General features: G+C 37.5%; 1 protein-coding gene across 3 annotated transcripts in view; it reads left to right on the top strand.

Annotated features, from left to right (window-relative positions):
- The window catches only part of Prkd1 (protein kinase D1), a 313,953-nt gene extending 291,491 nt beyond the window's left edge, over positions 1-22,462 (top strand). For all 3 annotated transcript variants that reach the window (XM_090345330.1, XM_090345331.1, XM_090345329.1), the window contains exons 14-18: positions 3,141-3,302; positions 3,864-3,962; positions 5,753-6,020; positions 20,554-20,639; positions 21,518-22,462. In XM_090345330.1, the coding sequence (XP_090201456.1) occupies positions 3,141-3,302; positions 3,864-3,962; positions 5,753-6,020; positions 20,554-20,639; positions 21,518-21,736 (834 nt within the window). In that variant the 3' untranslated portion in view covers positions 21,737-22,462. The remainder of the gene's footprint in view (positions 1-3,140; positions 3,303-3,863; positions 3,963-5,752; positions 6,021-20,553; positions 20,640-21,517) is intronic.
- The last annotated feature ends 305 nt before the right edge of the window (positions 22,463-22,767 follow it).

Here is a 22,767-nt window from a genome sequence, read left to right as displayed (position 1 = left end):
ATAATAGTCCTGAACTTGGCAATACAGAACTACAAATAATATCTGGTTTTGTTGTTGGTGGTGGTGGTCATGGGGCTTGAACTCTGATCATGGCACTGTCCCTGAGCTCTTCAGCTCAAGTCTAGTGCTCTACCACTGGTTTTCTGGTAGTTAGTTGGAAATTAGAATCTCAGGACTTTGGTGCCTGGTCTGGCTTTGAACTGGGATCCTCAGATCTCAGCCTTCTAAGTAGCTAGGCTTAAAGGCCTGAATCAACATGCCTGGCTACTCAGACTACTTTTAAGAGAAGACCTCAAATATTATGAGTAGGTGTTTAGCTTTCTAAAGTGTCTGTACCTATTTTGTAATCATGACTTTCATTCAGATGGTTTCTTGAATATGCTGCTATTCGTTTCTGTTTTCCTTTTCATACAAACATATGAAATATATACATATTCATCTCCCTCAATGTCTCCAGTTGATTTCCTTCTGGTCTCTACACCTCAGTCTTTGTATTTGATTATCCTGACTTGTTTCCTTTCAAATCTATTTACATAACCATACTTAAAACCTTAAGGAAAAGAAAATAGCATCCTAAAAATGCTATTATGGATATTTGTTGTATTCTCCAGAGCATGTAATGGGTATGTCACAAAGTAGGTGACACTTAGCAATTTTATTTATTCTTGGCCTAAAATATTCTGGGAATACTGGAGTTAGAGGATGTATATTAAACTAGCAATCTCTGTGTAGGGACACGAGTCATACTATTGAATAGAGAAAAGAAGAGAAAAATACATTAACTGAAGGATTTTTAGCATCTCTGAGGACTCAGGAACTAGAGAAATACAGGTAGAGTCTCCTGAGTGTGGTATATAGTTGGATAATTTAAGTAGCAGAACTTTTAGACATCTTCAGAACTTCATTTCTTGTGCCTTCAAAGTCCAAGATGAAGTCAACAGAAATCAAAGTGATGCCATAGAAGGCATCTCCAATGATTAAAGAAATGAAGGCCAGGGAAGTGTTTGAAGCAGAAAGACACAATTAACAGTGAAATGGACTCCTACTGAAGGGAAGGATCCCAGAGCAGGTGGCTCAGTCTTTCTCCTGTAGAGTTTCTTGCTTCCTCCTTCATGCGATGTGCCCTTGTTTCCATTGCTAGAGGGGAGACAAGCTCTAAGGTGTCTCGTGGTTGCTTCCCCCATTTGTGCTGAGTTATCACCCTACCAAGAGTACCCATGCATCCTTCAGCATCCTCTCTCTGTCCCAGCATCATCTTCCACCTAGTCAGGAAGGAAAACTTCCCCTCAACAAGCTAGCCAGTTACAGCACTACTTTCTTTTCTCCTTTTGCCTCCCTGAGCCTCCAAAGTCATAGTCCCTCACTTTTTTTCCCTCTGTTCATAGGAGATTCCCCCTGTGCATAGGAGATTTTTCTAGCCTTTTGTTTCTCTTCTTTCATATTCATTAATCCTTCTCTCCACCTAGATCCTAAAGTTTTAGGCATGTAAGAAAGACATATTTCCCCCAGAACTCTGCCTAGGAATCAGATTTACATTAAAAGAAGGAAATAATTAGTTATAAAGGTGCTCAGTTAAAAAGCTGCACTTAGCACATGTCTAGTGGGCTAAGGAAAACCAGTACTTCAGCAGACCTCTGCACTTGTGACCCATAAAGCTTATTCTATGGTTGTTAGTTTAAAAAAGGTAACAGATCTTTGCACCCTGGAGGACAATAATCTGTTTACTCAAACATTGTCACTCCTCTGTCCCACAGAGGCTATAGGGAGGAAGAAAAAAGCAAAAGAGCATGGGTGGAGGAAGTGAGAGAAGGTGCAATTATGAACATGTTGCTAACTCATAATCCAGATAGATGAATAATTACTCTTCCACTGAAATATCTGGTATTTCATGCTACTTAAAGCCAGCAGGCTATCCAGTCAAAGTAGAAGTGGTGATTGCATGAGCTATGTTAATTCAACTCCTCTTGTCTGATGAGGAGGGAAAAATTCATATTCATAATCTGACTGATGGAGTTAGATTTAACTAGTTAACACTGACTCTAGTGCTGGTATGGTGAAAGGTTAGTGTGTGGTATGATCAGATTCCAAGGTAGCAGAATCAGAAAGACTGGTAAGATTGTAAAGTAAGGGTCAAAATAGCCAAAGTAACAAAAGGAAGCTCCAAGAGTCCCTAATTCGCATGAGTGCTACCACCTGTCATGGTCATGCTTGAAAGGGTAAATATCAGGCATTCTTTCCTAATAGAGACACAACTGCATAATCCATAACCTCTTTGCTCTCACTATCTTTGAGTTTACTCAATGGCCAGAAATATTAAATAGCTTGTGAATGGTCCATGTTAAATATGATTTGTCAATTCATAACATTTCTTCTTAAAATAAAAATAATTCATGTTTTCCTCTATTCCGCTATTAGCCTAACTAAGGGATTTTTGATTTTTGATTTTTGATTTTTGTTAGGAGGAATATAACAATAAGATAGTAAGTCATTTTTACTTAATATGTGTGAAAACCTACCAACACTAGCCAGCCATTGCTCTCTTGTGCAAATATTTATTGAACGCTTAAGAACAATGCAAAACTGTCGTGTAGTAGGGTGTCATGGACAAAGCAGGGGCCCAGTAACATTTTTCAGTATTCTTAGTGATCTTTATGTCAAAGCCTCTGTGACAAATTCCAAGAGGTTTTGAATAAAATGCTTCTTCGTGGGGCTCATTTGCAATCTTCAATATGAATTTCATCTTTCCTGTGTAACCTTTCTACCAATCTTCTAAAGATGGCCTTTATTTTAAGGCCAGTATATTTAATATTGGAAATGGATCTTAAGAAATTTCATATTTTTCAATATGATATTCTCATTAAAACCTAATTAGCAATTCCCGGTGCTAGAATTTGGATTTTTTTAGCATAGAAATAATTTCACTGTGCATAGAAAGTAAAAGCTGTGTATTTTTTGGAGACATTAGAATTTCAAAAACTATAAAGCAACACATGTGGAATTTAGAGGTGTTAAAAATCTTAAGTGAGGGTTTCTCCATAGCATTCAACTTTTAACAGTTTTGTATAATCAGTGAGCTTGCCAAACAGAATTTAAAAAAGAAAACTTTCATTTTCTTGAAGTGCTTTATTTATCTTTAATAGAACCTTCATCACCCCGGAGTCGTAAATTTGGAGTGTATGTTTGAGACGCCTGAGAGAGTGTTTGTTGTTATGGAAAAACTCCATGGAGACATGCTGGAGATGATCTTGTCAAGTGAAAAGGGCAGGTTGCCAGAGCACATAACGAAGTTTTTAATTACTCAGGTAAGAAATCAATTAGAGATGGGAGAAATAATATTTAATATCAAATGTTATCACTGTTTAACTACAGCTTTCTAGCCTTGTTGCTTGATCTCTTCTTCTAAAACTACACATAGCCAAAGTTGCAGGCGTCTACCATCCTACCTGACTCCCATCCTGGTTCCTTAGTCCAGAGTACCAACTTAGAAATATGCAAGAAGAAACTACTCTGAAAATTTTAAAAGTACATTGACTTACTACAGATTCAATGAAAGTATGTAAGACTATTTAGCCCTGTTCCACACCAAATGACTTGATCTACATCTGTATTAGTTGCTCGGTCGATTCCATGATCATGTGACCCATTTGAGTGTCTTGCACACAAAGAACTTCCACTGGTCATTGTGGATTTTCTTGTGGCCTTTTAAATTTGTGTCTCAGTAGAGAGCATCTCAGGCTTTGTGGGGTGAGGTGACTCGAGTGGTAGATTCCCTCAGTTCAACCTGCTCCACTCCCACCCACGATGACCAAAAGAAAAGGAAAATTCTGAAATGTATAAGCTTTTGGTGATTTGCTTCTTCATAGATACTCGTGGCTTTGCGGCATCTTCATTTTAAAAATATCGTTCACTGTGACCTCAAGCCAGAAAATGTGTTGCTGGCATCCGCAGATCCTTTCCCTCAGGCAAGTGTAAATGCTTTTCTCAGTATTGCTGGCTCCTGAAGAATCTTCTTACCTTCTTTCTTTTTCTCTCAAAACATCGATTTGCTTTCAAATTTCCCTGAGCTTTGGCATCCGTGCGGTGCCTTCTTCTGTTTTTGAGACTGTCTTTGTCATGGCCTTCTCAGTTCAGTTGCATTGAAAAGACATACCTGTGCTTTCCCATAAGGCTTTCTGGCTTCTCCAGACCTGGCAGCTCTTGTCCAGCACTGGCCTTGAGACTGAGGCATTTTAGTGTCCTGGGGAGGTTACCAGCTCTCTAAAGTTTGACAGAAGATTAAAATTTAGGCCAAGTGCCATGGCTCACACCTGTAATCCCAGCTACCTGGGAGGTAGAGATAGATGATTGAGCTCCAGAAGTGCCTGGACAAAAATGCCAGACCTTATCTCAAATGGCTGTAATAAAGCTTTCTGGCTTCTCCAGACCTGGCAGCTCTTGTCCAGCACTGGCCTTGAGACTGAGGCATTTTAGTGTCCTGGGGAGGTTACCAGCTATCTAAAGTTTGACAAAAGATTAAAATTCAGGCCAAGTGCCATGGCTCACACCTGTAATCCCAGCTACCTGGGAGGTAGAGATAGATGATTGAGCTCCAGAAGTGCCTGGACACAAATGCCAGACCTTATCTCAAATGGCTGTAATAAAGCTTTCTGGCTTCTCCAGACCTGACAGCTCTTGTCCAGCACTGGCCTTGAGACTGAGGCATTTTAGTGTCCTGGGGAGGTTACCAGCTCTCTAAAGTTTGACAAAAGATTAAAATTCAGGCCAAGTGCCATGGCTCACACCTGTAATCCCAGCTACCTGGGAGGTAGAGATAGATGATTGAGCTCCAGAAGTGCCTGGACAAAAATGCCAGACCTTATCTCAAATGGCTGTAATAAAGCAGGGCAGGAGGGTGACTCAAGTGGTAGACGAAGACCAAAGCTTTCTGCTCTTAAATGATCCTTAAGAAATTGCACGAAAAGGTTTCAATGCAGTTCAACATGTCAGTTTATAAGTATACTGAATCTTGATCCTTTATCATCTTCTTCCCTTATATTCAACCCAAAGAGTAGCAAACAACTGTACCCACCTTCAGTGAAATCATAAATCTGAAGTGACACGGCCAGTGTAGCTGTCTTGCATTTCTATCCTGCACGCCCTGCCCACATACCAAAATGGAGCTCATTTTGATGACCTGAATCATCTGTCCATTTTCATCATTTGCATATAACAATCCCTTGATTTAAGGTCATTATTCCCCTGATTTACACAATGTTCTCCTATCTGAGAGTAGTATTACCTGTCTATTTCCATATTTGTCTCTTGGTTTTTAGGAAGTGGAAGGGGAAGCATGTAGGTGGATCTTTTATGATTGAAAACATAATAGTCTCATTAATACATAAACCAATTTTCTAATATATAAGGTGGAAAATAGTTTTTCTTCTACCATAAGAAACACATGTCATTATATAAGCAATCTAATTGTTAGACTACATATGTGCATATACATTTATATAGTCTGTATTATGCACTCTGTATTGCACAATGTATACTATATATATTCTAGGTAAGAAACTATATATACTGCAAGCTATATATAAAATATATAATATACAGCCCACCCCCACATATGTATATATAGGTGCAGATGCATATATATAACGTACATATAAGGTCTGAGTTACTTAACACATACACACACACACACACACACACACACACACACACACATAATTTTATGTTCATTCTTTTATCCAACTCTTCTTGTCGACAGGTGAAGCTTTGTGATTTTGGTTTTGCTCGGATCATTGGAGAAAAGTCTTTCCGGAGGTCTGTGGTGGGTACTCCAGCTTACTTGGCACCAGAGGTTCTCAGGAACAAGGGCTACAATCGCTCTCTAGACATGTGGTCTGTTGGGGTCATTGTCTATGTGAGCCTGAGCGGCACATTCCCATTTAATGAAGATGAAGACATTCACGACCAGATCCAAAATGCAGCTTTCATGTATCCACCAAACCCGTGGAAGGAGATCTCTCATGAAGGTAAGGTCTTCTATTTCATAGTAATATATTGGCATTTTCTAACACTATGCTTCTGATATCACTGTAAATTATTAAACTCTACATACCTGTAGTGCACACTGAATTGGAAACAGTTGTAGTGAATTGGGAAATAAAACAAATAAATAATTGTCTTTGGATATAATATGTGTATGTTTATAAAAACAAAGAATTCAGAAAATTTGGATTAAAAGGTAGATGAAATAAACTGAAAGAAAGATGTTACTATTTTGGTATAATTCCTTAGATCATATTAATATGTATGTGTTGCATGTAGTTGGTTTCATGTTAATCCCCCCTCCCTTTTATGGTGATGCTAATGATTGAATTTAGGGCCTCTTCTACTTTTCTACATAAGTGCTGAACCCTTAAGACACACACCAGTCCTTTTGCTTTTAGTTTGTTTGCCAGGCAGGTCCTTTTGGTTCCCCCCACCCCTGCCAGGCTTGTCTCTGAGTGTAATCGTCTTACCTCCACCTTCCCTAGTTTATGGCTGGAATTACAGTAGTACCCACCACATTCAACCTTATATTAAACACTGTTAAAACACCACCAACATTTTGATGTTGATGTTTTGTCACAATATACAATTAGTGGCCTAAAGCCTATAAAATATTTTATTTCTAAATTTCCTTAGAATTTAGGAGTTGAATGTATTTGCTCAATACTATAACATGTTTGTGTATAATTTCTATATGTACTTAGATGACCAGGTTAGTGTGGCAGTTGTATTAATGAAAACTTTATTCTTTCCATGTTATTTCTCCTTTTCTTAAAATATATTTACTATTATTGTAAAGGCAATATACAGAGAGGTTATGGTTACAGGTCAGATAAAGAGTACATTTCTTTGTGAACAGTGTCTTCCCTTCCCTTCCCTTGATCTATCCCTGTTCTTCTCTCCTACCCACCCACAAAAGTTGTATAGTTCATTTTAAATACAGGGTCTGCAGTGAGTATCACTGATGCATTTATTCACCCTTTTCCTTACTCTTTCTGTGGCCCCCTTTGCCCTCACAAAATTAAATAAATGAACTAACAAAACAAAAACAAAACAAAAACAGCAACAACGAAAAAAACACTTGTTTCTAATTCCTGGAATTTATTTTGATAAATATTTATTTTAAATGGTCAGATACCTATAGCTACTGTGTTTATGTGATCCTCTCCTAAAAATGTCCTCCTTTGGTCTCACTCTGTGAATGCCTAGAGACCTGTATAATTTATCATATCTAGGTGTATTTGTGTTTCTTCACTGTGTTTAATTGTACCTTTATATGCACATTCTAGTTATCATAAATGAGAGAAGCCATTAGACCTATGTTTCTTTGCATCTGACTTACATATTTTTTCCAAGTCTTTCCATTTCCTTACAGATGGTACAATATCATTCTTAAAAGATAAGTGATATTTTAAAATAAATGGCAGAGACTAATGAGGACTAAGATTTTAAAAATTCAGATGCCACAGTAAATAACTTTGGAGTTTCTTTAATTCTCAAAATTAGTCTCATCAGGTAGGTTCTTGTGAAGCTTGTCATTGGCTGCAACAGAACTCAGACAATCTGAGCCAGTGTCTCTTCCCCATTTCCTTTCTAAATAGTGTCTAAGCAGTGAAGTTCATTGTGACTTTCAACTTATTGTATAAATCTCTCTTATTGATGCCTATTATTATATGGACTAGCATAGAAATGGGAAAATGTAAGTTGCCCAATGTGGATTAAGTTCTTATATAGTGTTAGTTGTAAATGGCAAGCACTATCCATTAGCTGAGCTTTAGGTAACCATTAGCAACAAACTCTAACACCCTCTAATTAGTTGGAAGTCTTAGCTTGGTGGATATATCTTAATGGGATGTGTGGCCTAAAAAAGTGCTCTGATGTGGGCCAAAGAATCAGCTAAGTATTTAGGGTAATTCAAAGAAGATGAAAGTGAAGTGTAATTATTTTACCCAGAAGGTAGAAGAGAAAGCAGTTCTGAATACTCGTGTGTCTGATACTTCATGTTAGCAGTTTACCTTTAAGTAGAGTTCACCTTTGTGCTCGATATGTCTCTAATCCAGAAATGTAATAAAATAACTTGACAGTTTGTAACGCTGCCAACCCGGATTATCTCTGTGTCCAGTCAGCAGTTCAAGAAACAGTTGTAGAGAAATCACATTTTATATCCACCACAGCTCATACTGAAAATAGGAGTCAGAACATATAATGTGTCTTAGAAACATGAAATATAGTTGAGGAGATGGGCTACATACATTTGGGAAAAGAATCATGTATTTCCTTGAATGGTCAACTAAAAATATAATCGGGATCTCCAAGTTCAGAGAAGGGAGATTCACTCTATATTTGACTTGATGAAATAGAACCACACCAGCCACCAAAGAATGTAAAGGAAGAGATGTATTCAAGTCAAAGCATTATTCAAAAGCCATTTGTGTCTGAGCAGGAAGTACACATTTTATTTGATGAGGGAAAAGTGATGATGTGAAGAAAAGCCCAGGTGGAAGATAAAGCCCTCATGCAGTTCTTTGAGTGGACAGAGGTGAGCTGATTGGAGGTTCTAGGGAATCACCTAGAAGGAATATGGCTACTTTCTAAAATACACCTATTAATACTAATGTTTTGTATACTGTTCCACATATTTCTTCATAATTTTTCATTTAGGGACCCTTTAAACTATCTGTCATAATTAAATTATGTAAGAAATGTACATTGAGACCTCTGGGAATAAAGAGGACAAAGAAGAGTTAAAGAGAGTTATAGACTGTCCTGACTTCCAGAGTTCACATGGTATTCTGCCTGTGAATGGATGCTGTAATATACAGAGGAGATTATTTAAAATATACTTTAATTGGCCGGGAGTTTTGCCTAGTGGTAGAGTGCTTGCCTAGCATGCACGAAGACCCGGGTTCGATTCCTCGGTACCACATACATAGAAAAAAGCCAGAAATGGTGCTGAGGCTCAAGTGGTAGAACTCTAGCCTTGAGAAAGTCCAAGGACAGTGCTCAGGCCCTGAGCTCAAGCCCAGGACTGGCAATATATATATACCTTAATCAAAATTAATAATAAAGAAGTCAGGTATACCTGGCTCATGCTTGTATTCCTAATTCTTCAGAAAGCTGAGATCTGGAGGATCATCATTTGAGGATGTCTTGTGTAGAAAAGTCCATGAGATTCCATTCTCAACTAACCAGCAAAAAGAAGAGCCCTAGTAGTAATAGAGCATCAGCCATAAGCAAGAAAGCCTTGAGAATGCAAAGTTAAGAATTAGTAATAAATATTGCCTCTATTAGTAATATTTTACTGTATCTGTACATCTTCTGTACCTCATGCTTGTCACTGCTTTCAGTTACAAAGGTGGCTAGTATTGCAATTCTCTCTCTCTTTCTCTCTCTCTCTCTCTATATATATATATATTACATATATGTAAATTAAACTTTAATGGAGGAAATTGAAATATTCTTCAGTGGAAGAGAATTCTATTTTCAAGGTTTTTTTTCCTCAAAGAATCTGATTAAGAACCAGTTTTGCCTTAATTTCTACATATGTGAACCAATACTTTATTACATAAACAATGTATATAATATTTATATAGAAATGTTACTCACTGAAGATCTGTAGGATTCTATTCCCTTTTCTCAAACACCACTCACTGCAGTATGACTGAACAGATAAGGAATATGTTTTCTTAAGCCTCTAAACATACCATGTCCTCCAAAAGGAAAATTTTAACGTTAAAAGGCAAATGAATTCCCTTTTCCTACATTTCTTCATCTTCTCAGGATCATAATGCAAGTCTTCAGTGATTCCTTGGTACATATTACTTGAAGATACAGGCTTTTTTTTGCCAGTCATGGGGTTTGAACTCAGGGCCGGAGCACTGTCCTTGGACTTTTCTCAAGGCTAGAGCTCTACCATTTGAGCCACAGCACCACTTCTAGCTTTTTTTTTTATGTATGTGGTACCAAGGAATCAAATCCGGGTCTTCGTGCATGCAAGGCAAGCACTAGGCTAAACTCCTGGCCCTGCCGATATAGTCTTTATTCCCCCAGAATGTGTTCTTTCAGGTAGAGCTGTGACACAGGTAACCACATGATGTGGTTGTATACTTACTGAAGGAGATAGAATTTACATCCATGCACGTTACTTCCTTAAGAGACCAAGGGAAGGATAGAAATGAGCTTGTTAGCCAGGCACAGTGACTCACACCTATAATCCTGGCTACTAAGGAAGCTGAGATCTGAGGATCGTAGTTCATAAGCCAGCCTGGGCACAAAACTATGAGACTCTTTTCTCCAATTAACCAGTAGAAAACTGGAAATGGTGCTGTGGCTCAAGGGGGAGGGGCAGTAGGTAGCCTTGAGCTAAAGAGCTCGGGGACAATGCCCAGGCCCAGGGGTAGGGTGGTAGCCTTGAGCTGAAGAGCTCAGGGACAGTGCCCAGGCCCAGGGGTAGCGTGATAGCCTTGAGTTGAAGAGCTCAGGGACAGCACCCAGGTCCAGGTCCAGGTCCAGAGTTCAAGCCCCATGACCAACAAAAAGGAAAGACAGACAGACAGACAGACAGACAGACAGACAGAAAAGAAGCTTGTTAGAATAACAGTACATTTCCATCTTTGCATTGATGTGTTCAATTAAGAGATGTACAGTGGATTTAAAGAGGGTCAGTAATGGGCCATGAAGATCACCAGAGAAATTACTACCCTGCTCCTTCTCTGATTCTTGATATTCCTTGATATACCATTAAGCAAGCAAGCAGGCAGTAATCAACACAGAGGCAGCCTCGGAAATTGTCTCACAAGGAGCCTCTGACGCCTGCAGACAGAAGATCATTTTCTGTGTTCACAGGTGAAGCACCTATTCCCGAGGCACCTGCTGCGTCCCTACTGCTCAGCCTGAGTCACATGGCTCTCTGGAATTCTCAAGAATTAAGATCAGGAGGAAGCCCAATGGGTCCTATAGAAAGAGAAGAGCCAGAAATGCCCTTACATCAATCCAAAGTGTGTCTTTAGTGCAGAGTTAATAAGCAAATCGTGATGGTGTACCAGGAAGATAGGTTTCCCCCACGCTTGGTTCCAGAGCTTCTAGGGAAGTACTTCTGCCTCTTTTCACTAATAAGCACAACTGTAATTTATTCTTCCAGTTGATCTCAATCTTTAGCTGTACAGCTCAGAGTATGTGGAATATCAAGGCATAGAATAGCTACCGTACACCACTAAGTTTATCAAAGCATCTAAATTTTATTTTTAAAGCATGTTTTTTGTCCATTCAACTTGGCAAATTCAAGCAAAATTGGTCACAAATATGTTTTTCCCCTCCCAGGAACTGGAGATTGAAAAATACAGCCAGTACAAACACAAAGAAAAGCTAAATAAAAGCCTAGCACCATTACCACATGGTATGTTTTCAAAAACCCAACTGTGTTCCAGAATGCTAAACACTTAAGTTGGAAGTAGCACTTTGCCATGAAAAGGAACCAGCTGTAGGTCCCTCTTTCACTACATATTGTTCAAAACAAAAAAATAACCCCATTGAAAAATAAGCCTTGGATAGATGAGACCCAGAAATCCAATGGTATGAGTAACAAAAGAAAGACAATTGTCATTTTAATCATTAAACTGTGTTTGTAACAGTTTATAAAGCTCGAGAATCCAGCAAGCCTGCTGAATATTAATGAATAGATTGATTTGTCAACATATTAACACCACTGTCAGACATAACAGCATGCAGGAGAGGTGTGGAGACCAGCCAGCGAACCGCTTCAAACTGCTGACTGGATGCCAGGAAATGTAATCACAATTGATAAAGTAAATTATGCCTATCAGAACCTCCATAGGGGATTAACATCTTAAAGAACTGCCACTTAAAATTCTGGAATTAATTCTGTTTAATTTTTTAAATAAATATTTGTTTTATTCATAAATAATAGTAAATATGAGCCAAAGATATACAATGATGTATAAAATGTCTACCAGTTTTGTGTGTGTATAAATATTTCATTATCTAGTGAGGTACAATATGAATGCATGTCCCAATAAGAAAGGATTCTCTTATTTTGATAAGTATAATTCTTTGTATCCTTTGATAAATAATCATTTGTCAAGAGAAACTAGTCAGATGTTTTAACAAGAATTTGACAATGTGTATGCTCAAAATTTGACTATTTGATATACATCACTAGTAATCTAGTTGAGGTACATTCAGACTATATGAGGAAATGTCTGACTGAAGAATAACCAGAGGTTAAATTTGGCAGGTTTGCTTTTCCCACAAAAACAAAAGAGAATATTTCAAAATACAGGATTTCAAAAATATTATCTTACCTAACCCATACATTATGTACCGTATCACTCTACTGAACAATGATCAAGAATATTCTTAAGTTATTCACGATAGAAAATATACAGTTTTATGAGGATCCCAATTTCTTCTTGATTTGACATTATTAAAATAATCAAACACAGCTCTTTTTGGTAGAACAGGACAAATTCTTTTGCTATCCAGAAATTTGAAAGCAGTTATCAAGTCGCAGTGTGCTTCTTTCCATTCCGTTTAGCATGACATAACATTGGATTTGGAGACAACAGTCATACTAGGTTTCCTTTGGGCTTGAAAACTTTCTTTTTTTATACGTGTTGTTAATGAACCATTTTTTCCTATTGTATATTTAAAACGTTTTATTGGTGAGAAGCTTGGTAGTAGTTTGAGACAGGAATGTACATGGAAGACTTAGTTTCTCGAGTCTGTCAAATGTTATCTTGCCAGGGTGATTACTCTTCACCTGTGGTTGCTTTGTTCTTTCTGTCAGCATTAAACAGAAGTTATCCTGAAACTGTAGATCATTCTAAAATGCTCAACCAGATGAGCCTGAGAAAAGCTATCTTTCTCCCTATTATGTACTTAGATTTGTCTATTCAGGGACTCTGGACCAGTTCTGAACTGCTTGCAAAGGTTCTGAAATTTTGGGTACTGTCTAGAACTGATGAAACCAAATCTTCACTTATTTCTGTGTGAGAGTCTAAAATGTACTTAGCATTGTCAGATACAAATCAGAACTATCTAATGCACTCCAAGAATAACAATAAAGACTCAGAAGCCCCTTAAGATTTTCAGTTGATCTTTGATATTGTTTTATATAATAATACTAGAATGAAAAACTAATACTAATACTAGTATTAGTATTAATTGGTGAGTATATTGATTTTTCAACATTAACACCATTGTCAGACGTAACAGTATCTATGAATATTGAACATTGCTGGTGGTGCACTTCTGTAATCCTAGCTACTCAGGAGGCTGAGATCTGATGATCACTGTTGGAAACAAGCCCTCTGGGCAAGAAAGTCCACTAGATTATTCTTTCTAATTAACTACCAGAAAATCAGAAGTGGTCTGTGGCTCTAAATGGTAGAGTACTAGCCTTAAGCAAAAGAGCTCAGGGACAGCATCCAACCCCCTTCCCCTCCCCCACGAGAAATGCACAGTATTTGTATGACAATTGAAAAATCAAAAGTCTTCCCAGTTTTTTTTTATGTAACGTGTAAATGGGAAAACAATGACCCATTCTGAGCAACATAAGAATAACAATATATTTTGATTTCTACCCAAATTTTCAATTTTTTGGACATTGGGTTGGTTAAGTTCTGTTTGTTTATGTTGAAACAATTCTTGATTTCTCAAATCACATCGCCAGCCACCAGGAGGAAGAAATGAAATCAAATGTGGAGAAATAGAGTAACTATTGATAGAATAAGTTTCTACCAAGGGAAAGAGCCGAAAAGAGGAGACACTACCACCTTGACTCTCTAAAGGTCTTGCACTTCATTGGATTCCTGTAATTGACTGGGGAAGGAGTGAGATGATGATTTCCAGCGGCCTTGTTTGCTGCTGGCAGCCTCTGGTTTCAGCCCTGGGAGGAGAGTCCCAGTTAGTGTTGCTGGGCAACGGCATGCTGGGTTGAGAGCTGGAATGTGAAGGGTTGCAAAACGATTTTTAAAATAAACACACAACTTACCATCAGCATGAAGCAAAGCAAGGCGAGAGATGTACTAAGTGCTACACTGAGGAAGACAGTAAAGCAGAGTTGAAAAGGAGGAAAAAAGAAAAGAATGGGCATGAAGGCACAGGGTCTGGAGGTTGATAAAGGGTGACAGCTCCATCAAAAAATGGACCCTTCTGATGTAGTTTCTAATTTGAAAATATGAACCTGAGTATTGGAGGGTAGAAAAATGACGGTAGAAAAAAAAACAACTGCAAAACAAAGTACTGTATCTAGATGAAAGGAGATCATAAATAATTTTACAAGGAGTCATAATTTCTCTTCTGTAAAATACTGCCTGCATTATCAGTATTATCAGCCTCATTCTGAATTTCTGAGGGAAATCACACCTGACCCCTATGGTCTGTTGTACTGTGTGGAGTTGTGACATCCTACCATCCAAGAATATTTATAGCCAACTACAAACCATATGTCCACATGATGGGTGTTGAAACTTAAAGCTGAGCAAAAGGCCATTTGAATTTCTAATGAATGCATTGAAGCTACCAAATGGTATTTATTAAACAATTTTCTAAATGAAGTTTAGATGTGTCTTTTATTCTATATTTATAAAATTTACCAGAAAAATGATATATCCAATATGTGTGATATCCATGGAGCTAAAATCTAATGGTAGGAGAAGGGTAAGACAGGAATTACTGAAATAATAGGACACAATACAATGTGACCAAGAAATGGGAACTGAGAATCCCATTAACTGTACCCTGTAGGATTTCCTTTAAGCTTTGACTACCCTGCACTTTAGCAATGGTCAATGTACCTTGTTACATACACTGAAATGGTTTTATCTACACTTAGTATTGGTGAGGCACTGAGGATGACTGCAGTATAGTTTGTATAGTTTCAAAGATAATTCTGTAGAGGACATAGGATCTATATGACCAGACTTTAATGGAACATTTTCTTAAACATCTGCATAAATCATTTAGTTTTGTCCCATTCAAGGATCCTTATGCATCTAGCAAATAGACTGAATAGACTTTCAGTACTCCTAACATTTGGCAAAGCTCCCATTCTTCTCAAAGGGGGAAATATTCTGTCAAATTTTCTCTTTGCTTTCTTGGCATTTTAATCTTTTAACTGATGAGGTAAGGAGAAATATTTCTGCAAAGAAAGTTGTGAACTGAAAATATGTTGTACCACACAGAAGAATCATTAGGCTTCCAACAGTCAATTTTTCATTTTTCAATTTATAGGGAACTGTGAATCCATAGCTAGGGACATTTTTGAAAGCACTGAAGGGTTTGATGACAAAAAGATTTTAAAAATCGAAACTACATCAAGCCATTTAATATAGTCCATTAAGAAGTCAGTAGACTGCCCACATACTTCTAATGAAATTAGAAGAGTTTACATTTCAGACAATGGTTATTAAGTGAATGGAAGAACAAAATACTAGAAAGACTGATTCCTGTCAGGAAACAATCATAACACTCTTTGCAAACATTGGCATAAAATTTACTGCAAAGAAGAGAAACTATCCATTGTCATTTACTCCTGAGTGGGAGAAATGGGAAGACAGAGGCTCCAGGGAGAGGAGAAAGGAAGGAGGATGTGAAACGAATAAGCGTAGCAAGAGATTTGAAACCTCTCATTTCCTGCACTGTTTTGACCCTAGTGCCAATCCAGCTCCTCTATTTCTCCAAGTATCCTTTTGTCATAGATTCCAGATATCTCACAAATATCTTATGGGCTGCAGATTTTATAGATTCTTGAGTGACTGGATGCCTTCTGTTCTTCTGCTTATCCAGCATGCCATCTTGTCTTCCACCTGACCACTCTGCAGAAACCCTCTTCTTTCCTTCCAAGTATCTCTCATGCAGGCCACATTCCTTTTCCCTTTTGCTTTATTTTCAAAAGGCATTCAAGGACTAGCCCAAATTTTTCCCTGTCTCTCCCATTCTCTTCAGGTCATCCTCTTGACAGTTCCAAAATCATACCTTCCCAACATTCCTTCTAGGTAATTATTTTGAATTGGGGGTTTTGTTTTGGAGCTAGGGTTGTGACTACATATGGATTGTCTGATGATTGGAAGCTCTTCCGGGACAGCTGTGACTTGCGTTACTTTTACACTATTTGTCTTGCTTAATTCCATTGTTCTTAGTTACCTGTAGCAGTGTCTTCCAGAAGCAGGAAATTCAACAATCATAAACAGACACAGAGGGATAAATAGATGCTAAACAATATGATCTTTTAATAAACTGTGGGTAAAATAACAGATTCTAGGGTATTTAAGGTAGGCTAGAATTAGAATTTCTTAAAAAGAGAGAGAATGGAGCCTGAAATTACACAAAAAAGAAATCTTAGTATTTATTCCTAACAAGACCATAGAATGCTGGGAACCAGCTCACATCTTTAATTCTAGCTACATAAGAGGCTAAAATCTGAGGGTGACAGTTTAAAGCCAGGTTAGATAGTCAAATCTAAGAGGCACTTATTTGTGACTAACAAAAAGCCAGAAGTGGAAGTATGCTGTGACTTAAGCCTTGAGCAGAAAAGATTAGACAAAAGCTCTGGGCCCTAAGTTCAAGCTTTAGCAAAAAAGTAAATAAGTAAATAAATGAATAAACAAATGCATAAATAAATGCATACATAAAGTGCATATTCAATAGATGGCTTGCAAGCATACACAAAACAAACCCTGGTCCTTAAAATTAAAATTCAGTGTTAATCAATTGCAGCTTTTTAGAAATATGTTATATCACAATGGCCACACTTTCTTTGGAAGGATTATCATTGGTAGATGAATTATGTCAAGGACTGATATATCTTGATTATAATAAATCACTTGAAAAAAATCTTTGGAAGAGATATATGTCCTGAGATGAAATATTACTTGTATATAAGTCTTGCTTGAAGAATAATTAGCAAATTTGGCCATTAGGTGTGGTATTTAATAGGGCCAGGAGGAGCTGTTTCTAAGAAATTGATTAATGTATAGTAAATGAATACATTGACGAGGGCATTAATTCTCTTACACAAGAGGATCAGTCTTATTCAGAATACTCTGCTGAAATGTAGACTGTAATTACAAGCATGCACAAGCACACACACACACACACACACACACACACACACACACACACATCTCTGCATTCCAGTGTAGAAAGTTGTGGTACAAATGTAAGAATTTAATGGTCATGACTTAAAAGATTAGACATTGAAATTGTTATTAGTCAATAAAATTAATGTTATAATGCAACTTCCATGTTGTATGAAAACAACCTTTAGACTCAAGGTCCTCTAGGTTTCATCCTCAGCTCCATTGCCTATGAGCAGCCCGGCTTTCCTCACGCTGCATAGATTTGTAATCCTTCAGTTTTTCCTTTTCTACAAAATAGGAAATAATAGCTGTTCTCATAGAGCTGTTGCAGGGAATAAGTAAGAATAAGGATGTAAAATTGTTTATAAAAATAAAAAACCTTCAGTCCTAGGCAATGCAGTGTGTGTGTGTGTGTGTGTGTGTGTGTGTATTAAACTCTCATGGAATTTTAACAAGGATTGAAACAATGGTAGTTATCGTTAAAAACAAGGTTGTGCAGGGAGACTGAATAAAAGAAAAGTGATAGAACTAATCTAAGATTGAGGGAAAACACTGGGCCCAAAGACTGTCACCTAAAAGGTCAATTCTCCCTTACATCTATAACACAATTAGGACTAGTGAGGGTAAGTTGCAAAAGGAGAACATTTTTTCTTTTAAGTGGAATAGTAAAGGTAGAGACTTATTACATGCTTATACAATCTGCGGAGATGGGGAAAGTAAACATCTACATGTCTTGCCTTCATAATTAGATTGGCAGCTCTTCATTGCCAGGCCTTCATAATGATAAACGTTTGATTCCCTTAATCAATTACCAACAGTAATTACTCAGGTAAGATGATGTATGATTGTCTTATATATGTGTGGAAAGAACTGTTGATATATGAGTATTGTAGCAGATTAGACATAACTGGTAAAGAGAACTTGAAAAGAAGAAGGAAGGAGAGAGAACAAGATAAAGAGAAGAAGGGAAGAAAGAAGGGAAAGGAAAAAAGAATGGAGAGTGAATGGGAGGGGAAAGGAAAGGAAGGAAAGGGAAAAATTATAATCTATTTATAAGAATGGATTTAGTCAAAGGCCTTTGGATGGTGCATTCATTTCATCCTGGATTGTTTGAGCTTGATTGATACCCAAACAGTGACAAGTAGGGATATACTCTTAAATAACAGTGGTAGACCTATTTTCTCAGTAACCCCAACGTCCAAATATCTATCTACAGGTCCTAACATGCCATATTAAATTGTTTCTGATTTATGATTCAAAGAGCCACTGAACATATTTATGCATACACATATCATCTTTCTCTTCTGATAGCCTAAACTTCTTTCTCTTGGAGGCACGATATTGTTTTGCTGTGTGCATTCTGTTTTCAAGGATGCCATTGCACAGTGTGACTTATGATTTATACTTTATTCAGAAGAACAATTTTTCCCTCTTCATGTAGTCTGTTTCCCTCCAGCCACGTCTACCTTCTCTTCTGGCAGTATTTCCCTCCCCCATTAGGTGGTGTGGTTCACTGCTGGTGCCCATTTGGGCACAAACCAAACCTTTTGTGGAGTTACTGTACCCCTACCCGCCTAATTACAGAATTCAAAGAGGAATCAGTGAATTAATAACGTGTATTTATTCCCTGCAGCGTCTGGGGTAGTGTAATGCTGCAACGTGCTTAGAGTACCATGCAAGCTTTCTCCGCACCCCTCATCCTCTATTTTTGCTAGGACCTCTCAGCAGCCAGAATGGAAGGTGCATTTTACTCACCAGTGAGTAAATCAAGTGAATGGCTGTTTTAAAGCATATGCCCAATACGTAGCTCACAGAGAGAACTATACTTTCAAAAGCTCACTGAGAACACATGCTTGGAATTTGAAATTGTACTAAGTATTGTGTGTTCTCAGGAATCCTAGCAGAAGCAAGGTTATAGAGACACCCACGACATTGAAATGTATGCCGCTGCATTCATTTCCTCAACCAAAGAATTCTTGGATGTTTGATTCTGCAGCTCTTCAGTTCAGGCCAACACATTTATATTAGTGACAAAGCAGTACAATTCTAGATTACCAGAAGACAGTAGAAGTCACTCCTCAGGTTTGATAGCAAGGAAGATTCTGATTCCTTGGACTAAGTACCAGTAGTTCATATTTGTAATCTTAACTACTCAGTAAGCTGAGTGCTGAGGACCATGGTTCCAATCCAGCTAGGTAGGAAGGCTCAGGAAATTCTTATCTCCAGTTAACCACCTAAAAGCCAGAATGGAGCTGTGGTTCAAGTGTTGGAGTGTCAGCTTTGAGCAAAAAAGCTAAGAGAAAATGCCTGCACCCTGAATACGAGCCACAGTACTGGCACCAAAATAATAATAATAATGATAGTAATAATAATAACCACAATGACAATAATAATAATAATTTGCCTATTTGTCTAAGTTTTTTTATCACAAAATGCATTTCTCACATTTGATGGCCAGGTGGGTTCAAGAGAATTCAATCTCTGAAATGTAGGTGATTTCACCAGGTTGACACATTTCACTTAGTTCTTTTGGAGAAGAAAATGAGAAAATAAAAGCAATAAATATTAAAGTTATGTAAGGATAAGTAAGGTGCAAGACAATGATTTAATAATGAACTATTAAAGGTGTAGACTGACACAATAATTTGTAGAGGAGGGCAAGAATTTCATCCCATGGGTAACTAGAATGTTTTTTGGATACCACAATTTAAAAACAAGTCCACCCTTTCTTACTAAATCTGTCCAACAAAGGTAGACTATTATAACAGTTGAATGGACTATAGTTCTATGTCCTGTGAGAAAACTTCTTGTCTCCCCAACCTCAGTTAATGATGACTTATATAATTCCACTTAATTGGTTGTTTTTAAAAGCCAAATAAAAGGAGAAAAATGCTTTGCATTTGGGCCACTGATTTTCTTTAGGCAGCAACTTTATCCTAACATATGATCCATGTCATACTACTTTTTTCCATATATCATATCCAGTTGTTATAGGTTAACTCGACTATGAAAACATTTATGTATATTTAAATGCATTTTGCAATAAAAGGAATGTTTTCTCTTGAATATTAGTGTTATCTTGACCTCAGCATAAGACATTTTAAAATGATGTATACTAACAAAATTCACATAGTAAAATAAAGTAATATTTAAAATCATTTCCAGTTGAAGTTCATATTGTACACAGATTCTAGCACTAATAATACTTAATTATTCTACCTTTATTCTTATAATACTCAAAATTAAGTGAGGGCCGAGGCTTCAGAATTCTTGAGGATTCATTTTCCGTGTCTGAGTAACTATTATCAATCCTCGCATTTATCTCTGTAGAATAGCAGATGTGATATAATCTGTAAATGAATTATGCATTTGTTCTCTGTCATTTATTTATTTTCCTAATAATTAATTTTTTTAGCCATTGACCTTATCAATAATTTGCTGCAAGTAAAAATGAGAAAGCGCTACAGTGTGGATAAGACCTTGAGCCACCCTTGGCTACAGGTAAAATGAGTCACTGATTTTTCTCTGATGGATAAGTTTCTTAAATACTTACAAATGAATATTTAGTAGCCTTTGTAGCAATATTCTATCATATTTTCAAAAAGTGTATTTATTGACGGGCACCACTGGCTCATGCCTGTAATCCTAACTACTCAGGAGGCTGAGATCTGAAGATCTTGGTTCAAAGCCAGCCCAGGCATCAAAGTTCATGAGTCTCATCTCCAGTTGACCACTAGAAAACCAGAAATGGTGCTGTGGCTCTTGTGGTAGAGTGCTAGCCTTGAGCTGAAGAGCTCAAGGACAGCACCCAAGCACAGAGTTCAAGTCCCAGCACCACAAAAAAGTGTATTTATCCTAATTTTAACGTATTTGCCAAAACACTTGCCATCTCCCAAGATTTACTAACAGTTTAAAATTTCTAAGCCTCTCGTTCTAAAAGAAAATTTGACAGGAACACATGTGGGATACATGTGTACACACCGTTTCTTTTTAATACTAAGGATCATAATAGATCTCAGTGGACCAGATGTCAGAAGCATCTGTATTGTAATTCTGATAAATGTCCCAGTAGATGCCCATCTGGTCAGGCACTATATTCATTTAGAGGCTCATTTAAGGGTTATTCTGTGTGAATACAAATAGATACAAATATACAGTGTGGATATGCATGTCTTCTCTTAAGTGTTTGTTATTGTTCATGCTGTCCTGACCATTTAGAAAATTGATACTCTGAAATCCTGAAAGAATATTTTGAGGGCATAGATTTCCAAAGGAGCACCAACTTTCTGATGGCTTGATTTGAAGCCAGTCTGCGCATAAAAGTCTGTGAGGGTATCTCTAGTGTGTTCTAGTGATCTCTGTGAACTTGCTTTCTGCAGGACTATCAGACCTGGTTAGATTTACGAGAACTGGAATGCAAAATGGGAGAACGCTACATCACCCACGAGAGTGATGACTCGAGGTGGAAGCTGTATGCAGGAGAGCAGGGGCTACAGTACCCCACACACCTGATCCATTCAAGTGCTAGCCACAGTGACAGTCCTGAGACTGAAGAAGGAGAAATGAAAGCCCTCAGCCAGCGTGTCAGCATCCTCTGAGTTCCATCCCCTCTAATCTGTCAAAACACTGTGGAATTAATAAATACATATGGTCAGGTTTAACATTTGCCTTGCAGAACTGCCATTATTTTCTGTCAGATGAGAACAAAGCTGTTAAACTGTTAGCACTGTTGATGTATCCGAGTTGCCAAGACAAATCAACAGAAGCATTTGTATTTTGTGTGACCAACTGTGTTGTATTAACAAAAGTTCCCTGAAACACTAAACTTGTTATTGTGAATGATTCATGTTATATTTAATGCATTAAACCTGTCTCCACTGTGCCTTTTGCAAATCAGTGTTTTTCATACTGGAGCCTCTTTTGGGTCAGAGACAGAACCTGTCCATGTAATTGTTCTGTTTGTTGTGTCCTATTCCTGTTGATGTAAGCAAATGCTTGAATGTCGATATTACCAGTGTTCTATGAACAGTTTTAAAGACATGGGAAAAAAGAAAGGTGGACATGCAAAGATCTAAAGACATAGTCATCCGGAAGAGTTACTGTATGGGTTCAAATCTTTTGTCTGCCTGGTGTGCCTCAATATATCCTAACTCAACTAATCACACCGAGGCATGCAGAACCTACAGCTCTCATGCCTAAATGCCTTAGAAATGTAACCTGCTATATACAACCAGTATGTTCCTTTCTTAAAATACCCTGCTGTACAGTGGTAAAACAGCAGCTAAGCAACTTTTGGCCTTTTGTGGATCTTTCAATAATAAATATTCTTGTCAAAATATGTGACCTTCTGATTGAATTATTTCTTGTTTATTGTCACCCATACTATTGTTTTCCAGAAAATTTCATGAAGAAGTATCTGCTTAAAACCCAAAGAAAAGTCATACTGTCTAGAATTTAGCATACCCTGCATGGGTACAGTAAAAGTTAGCTTCAAAGTATAGGAGAGACAGGCACTGGTAGCTCATAACTGTAATCTGAGGATCATGATTTGAAGCACAAAAGTTTGTGAGAGTATCTCCAATAAACAGCCAGAAATCCAGAAATGAAGCTCTGTATAGCTCAAGTGGTA

Source organism: Megascapheus bottae, chromosome 14 (assembly GCF_031878675.1).
Source record: "Megascapheus bottae isolate mThoBot1 chromosome 14, mThoBot2.hap1, whole genome shotgun sequence".
Classification (NCBI taxonomy): Eukaryota; Metazoa; Chordata; class Mammalia; order Rodentia; family Geomyidae; genus Megascapheus; species Megascapheus bottae.
This window is presented reverse-complemented; position numbering and strand designations above follow the sequence as displayed.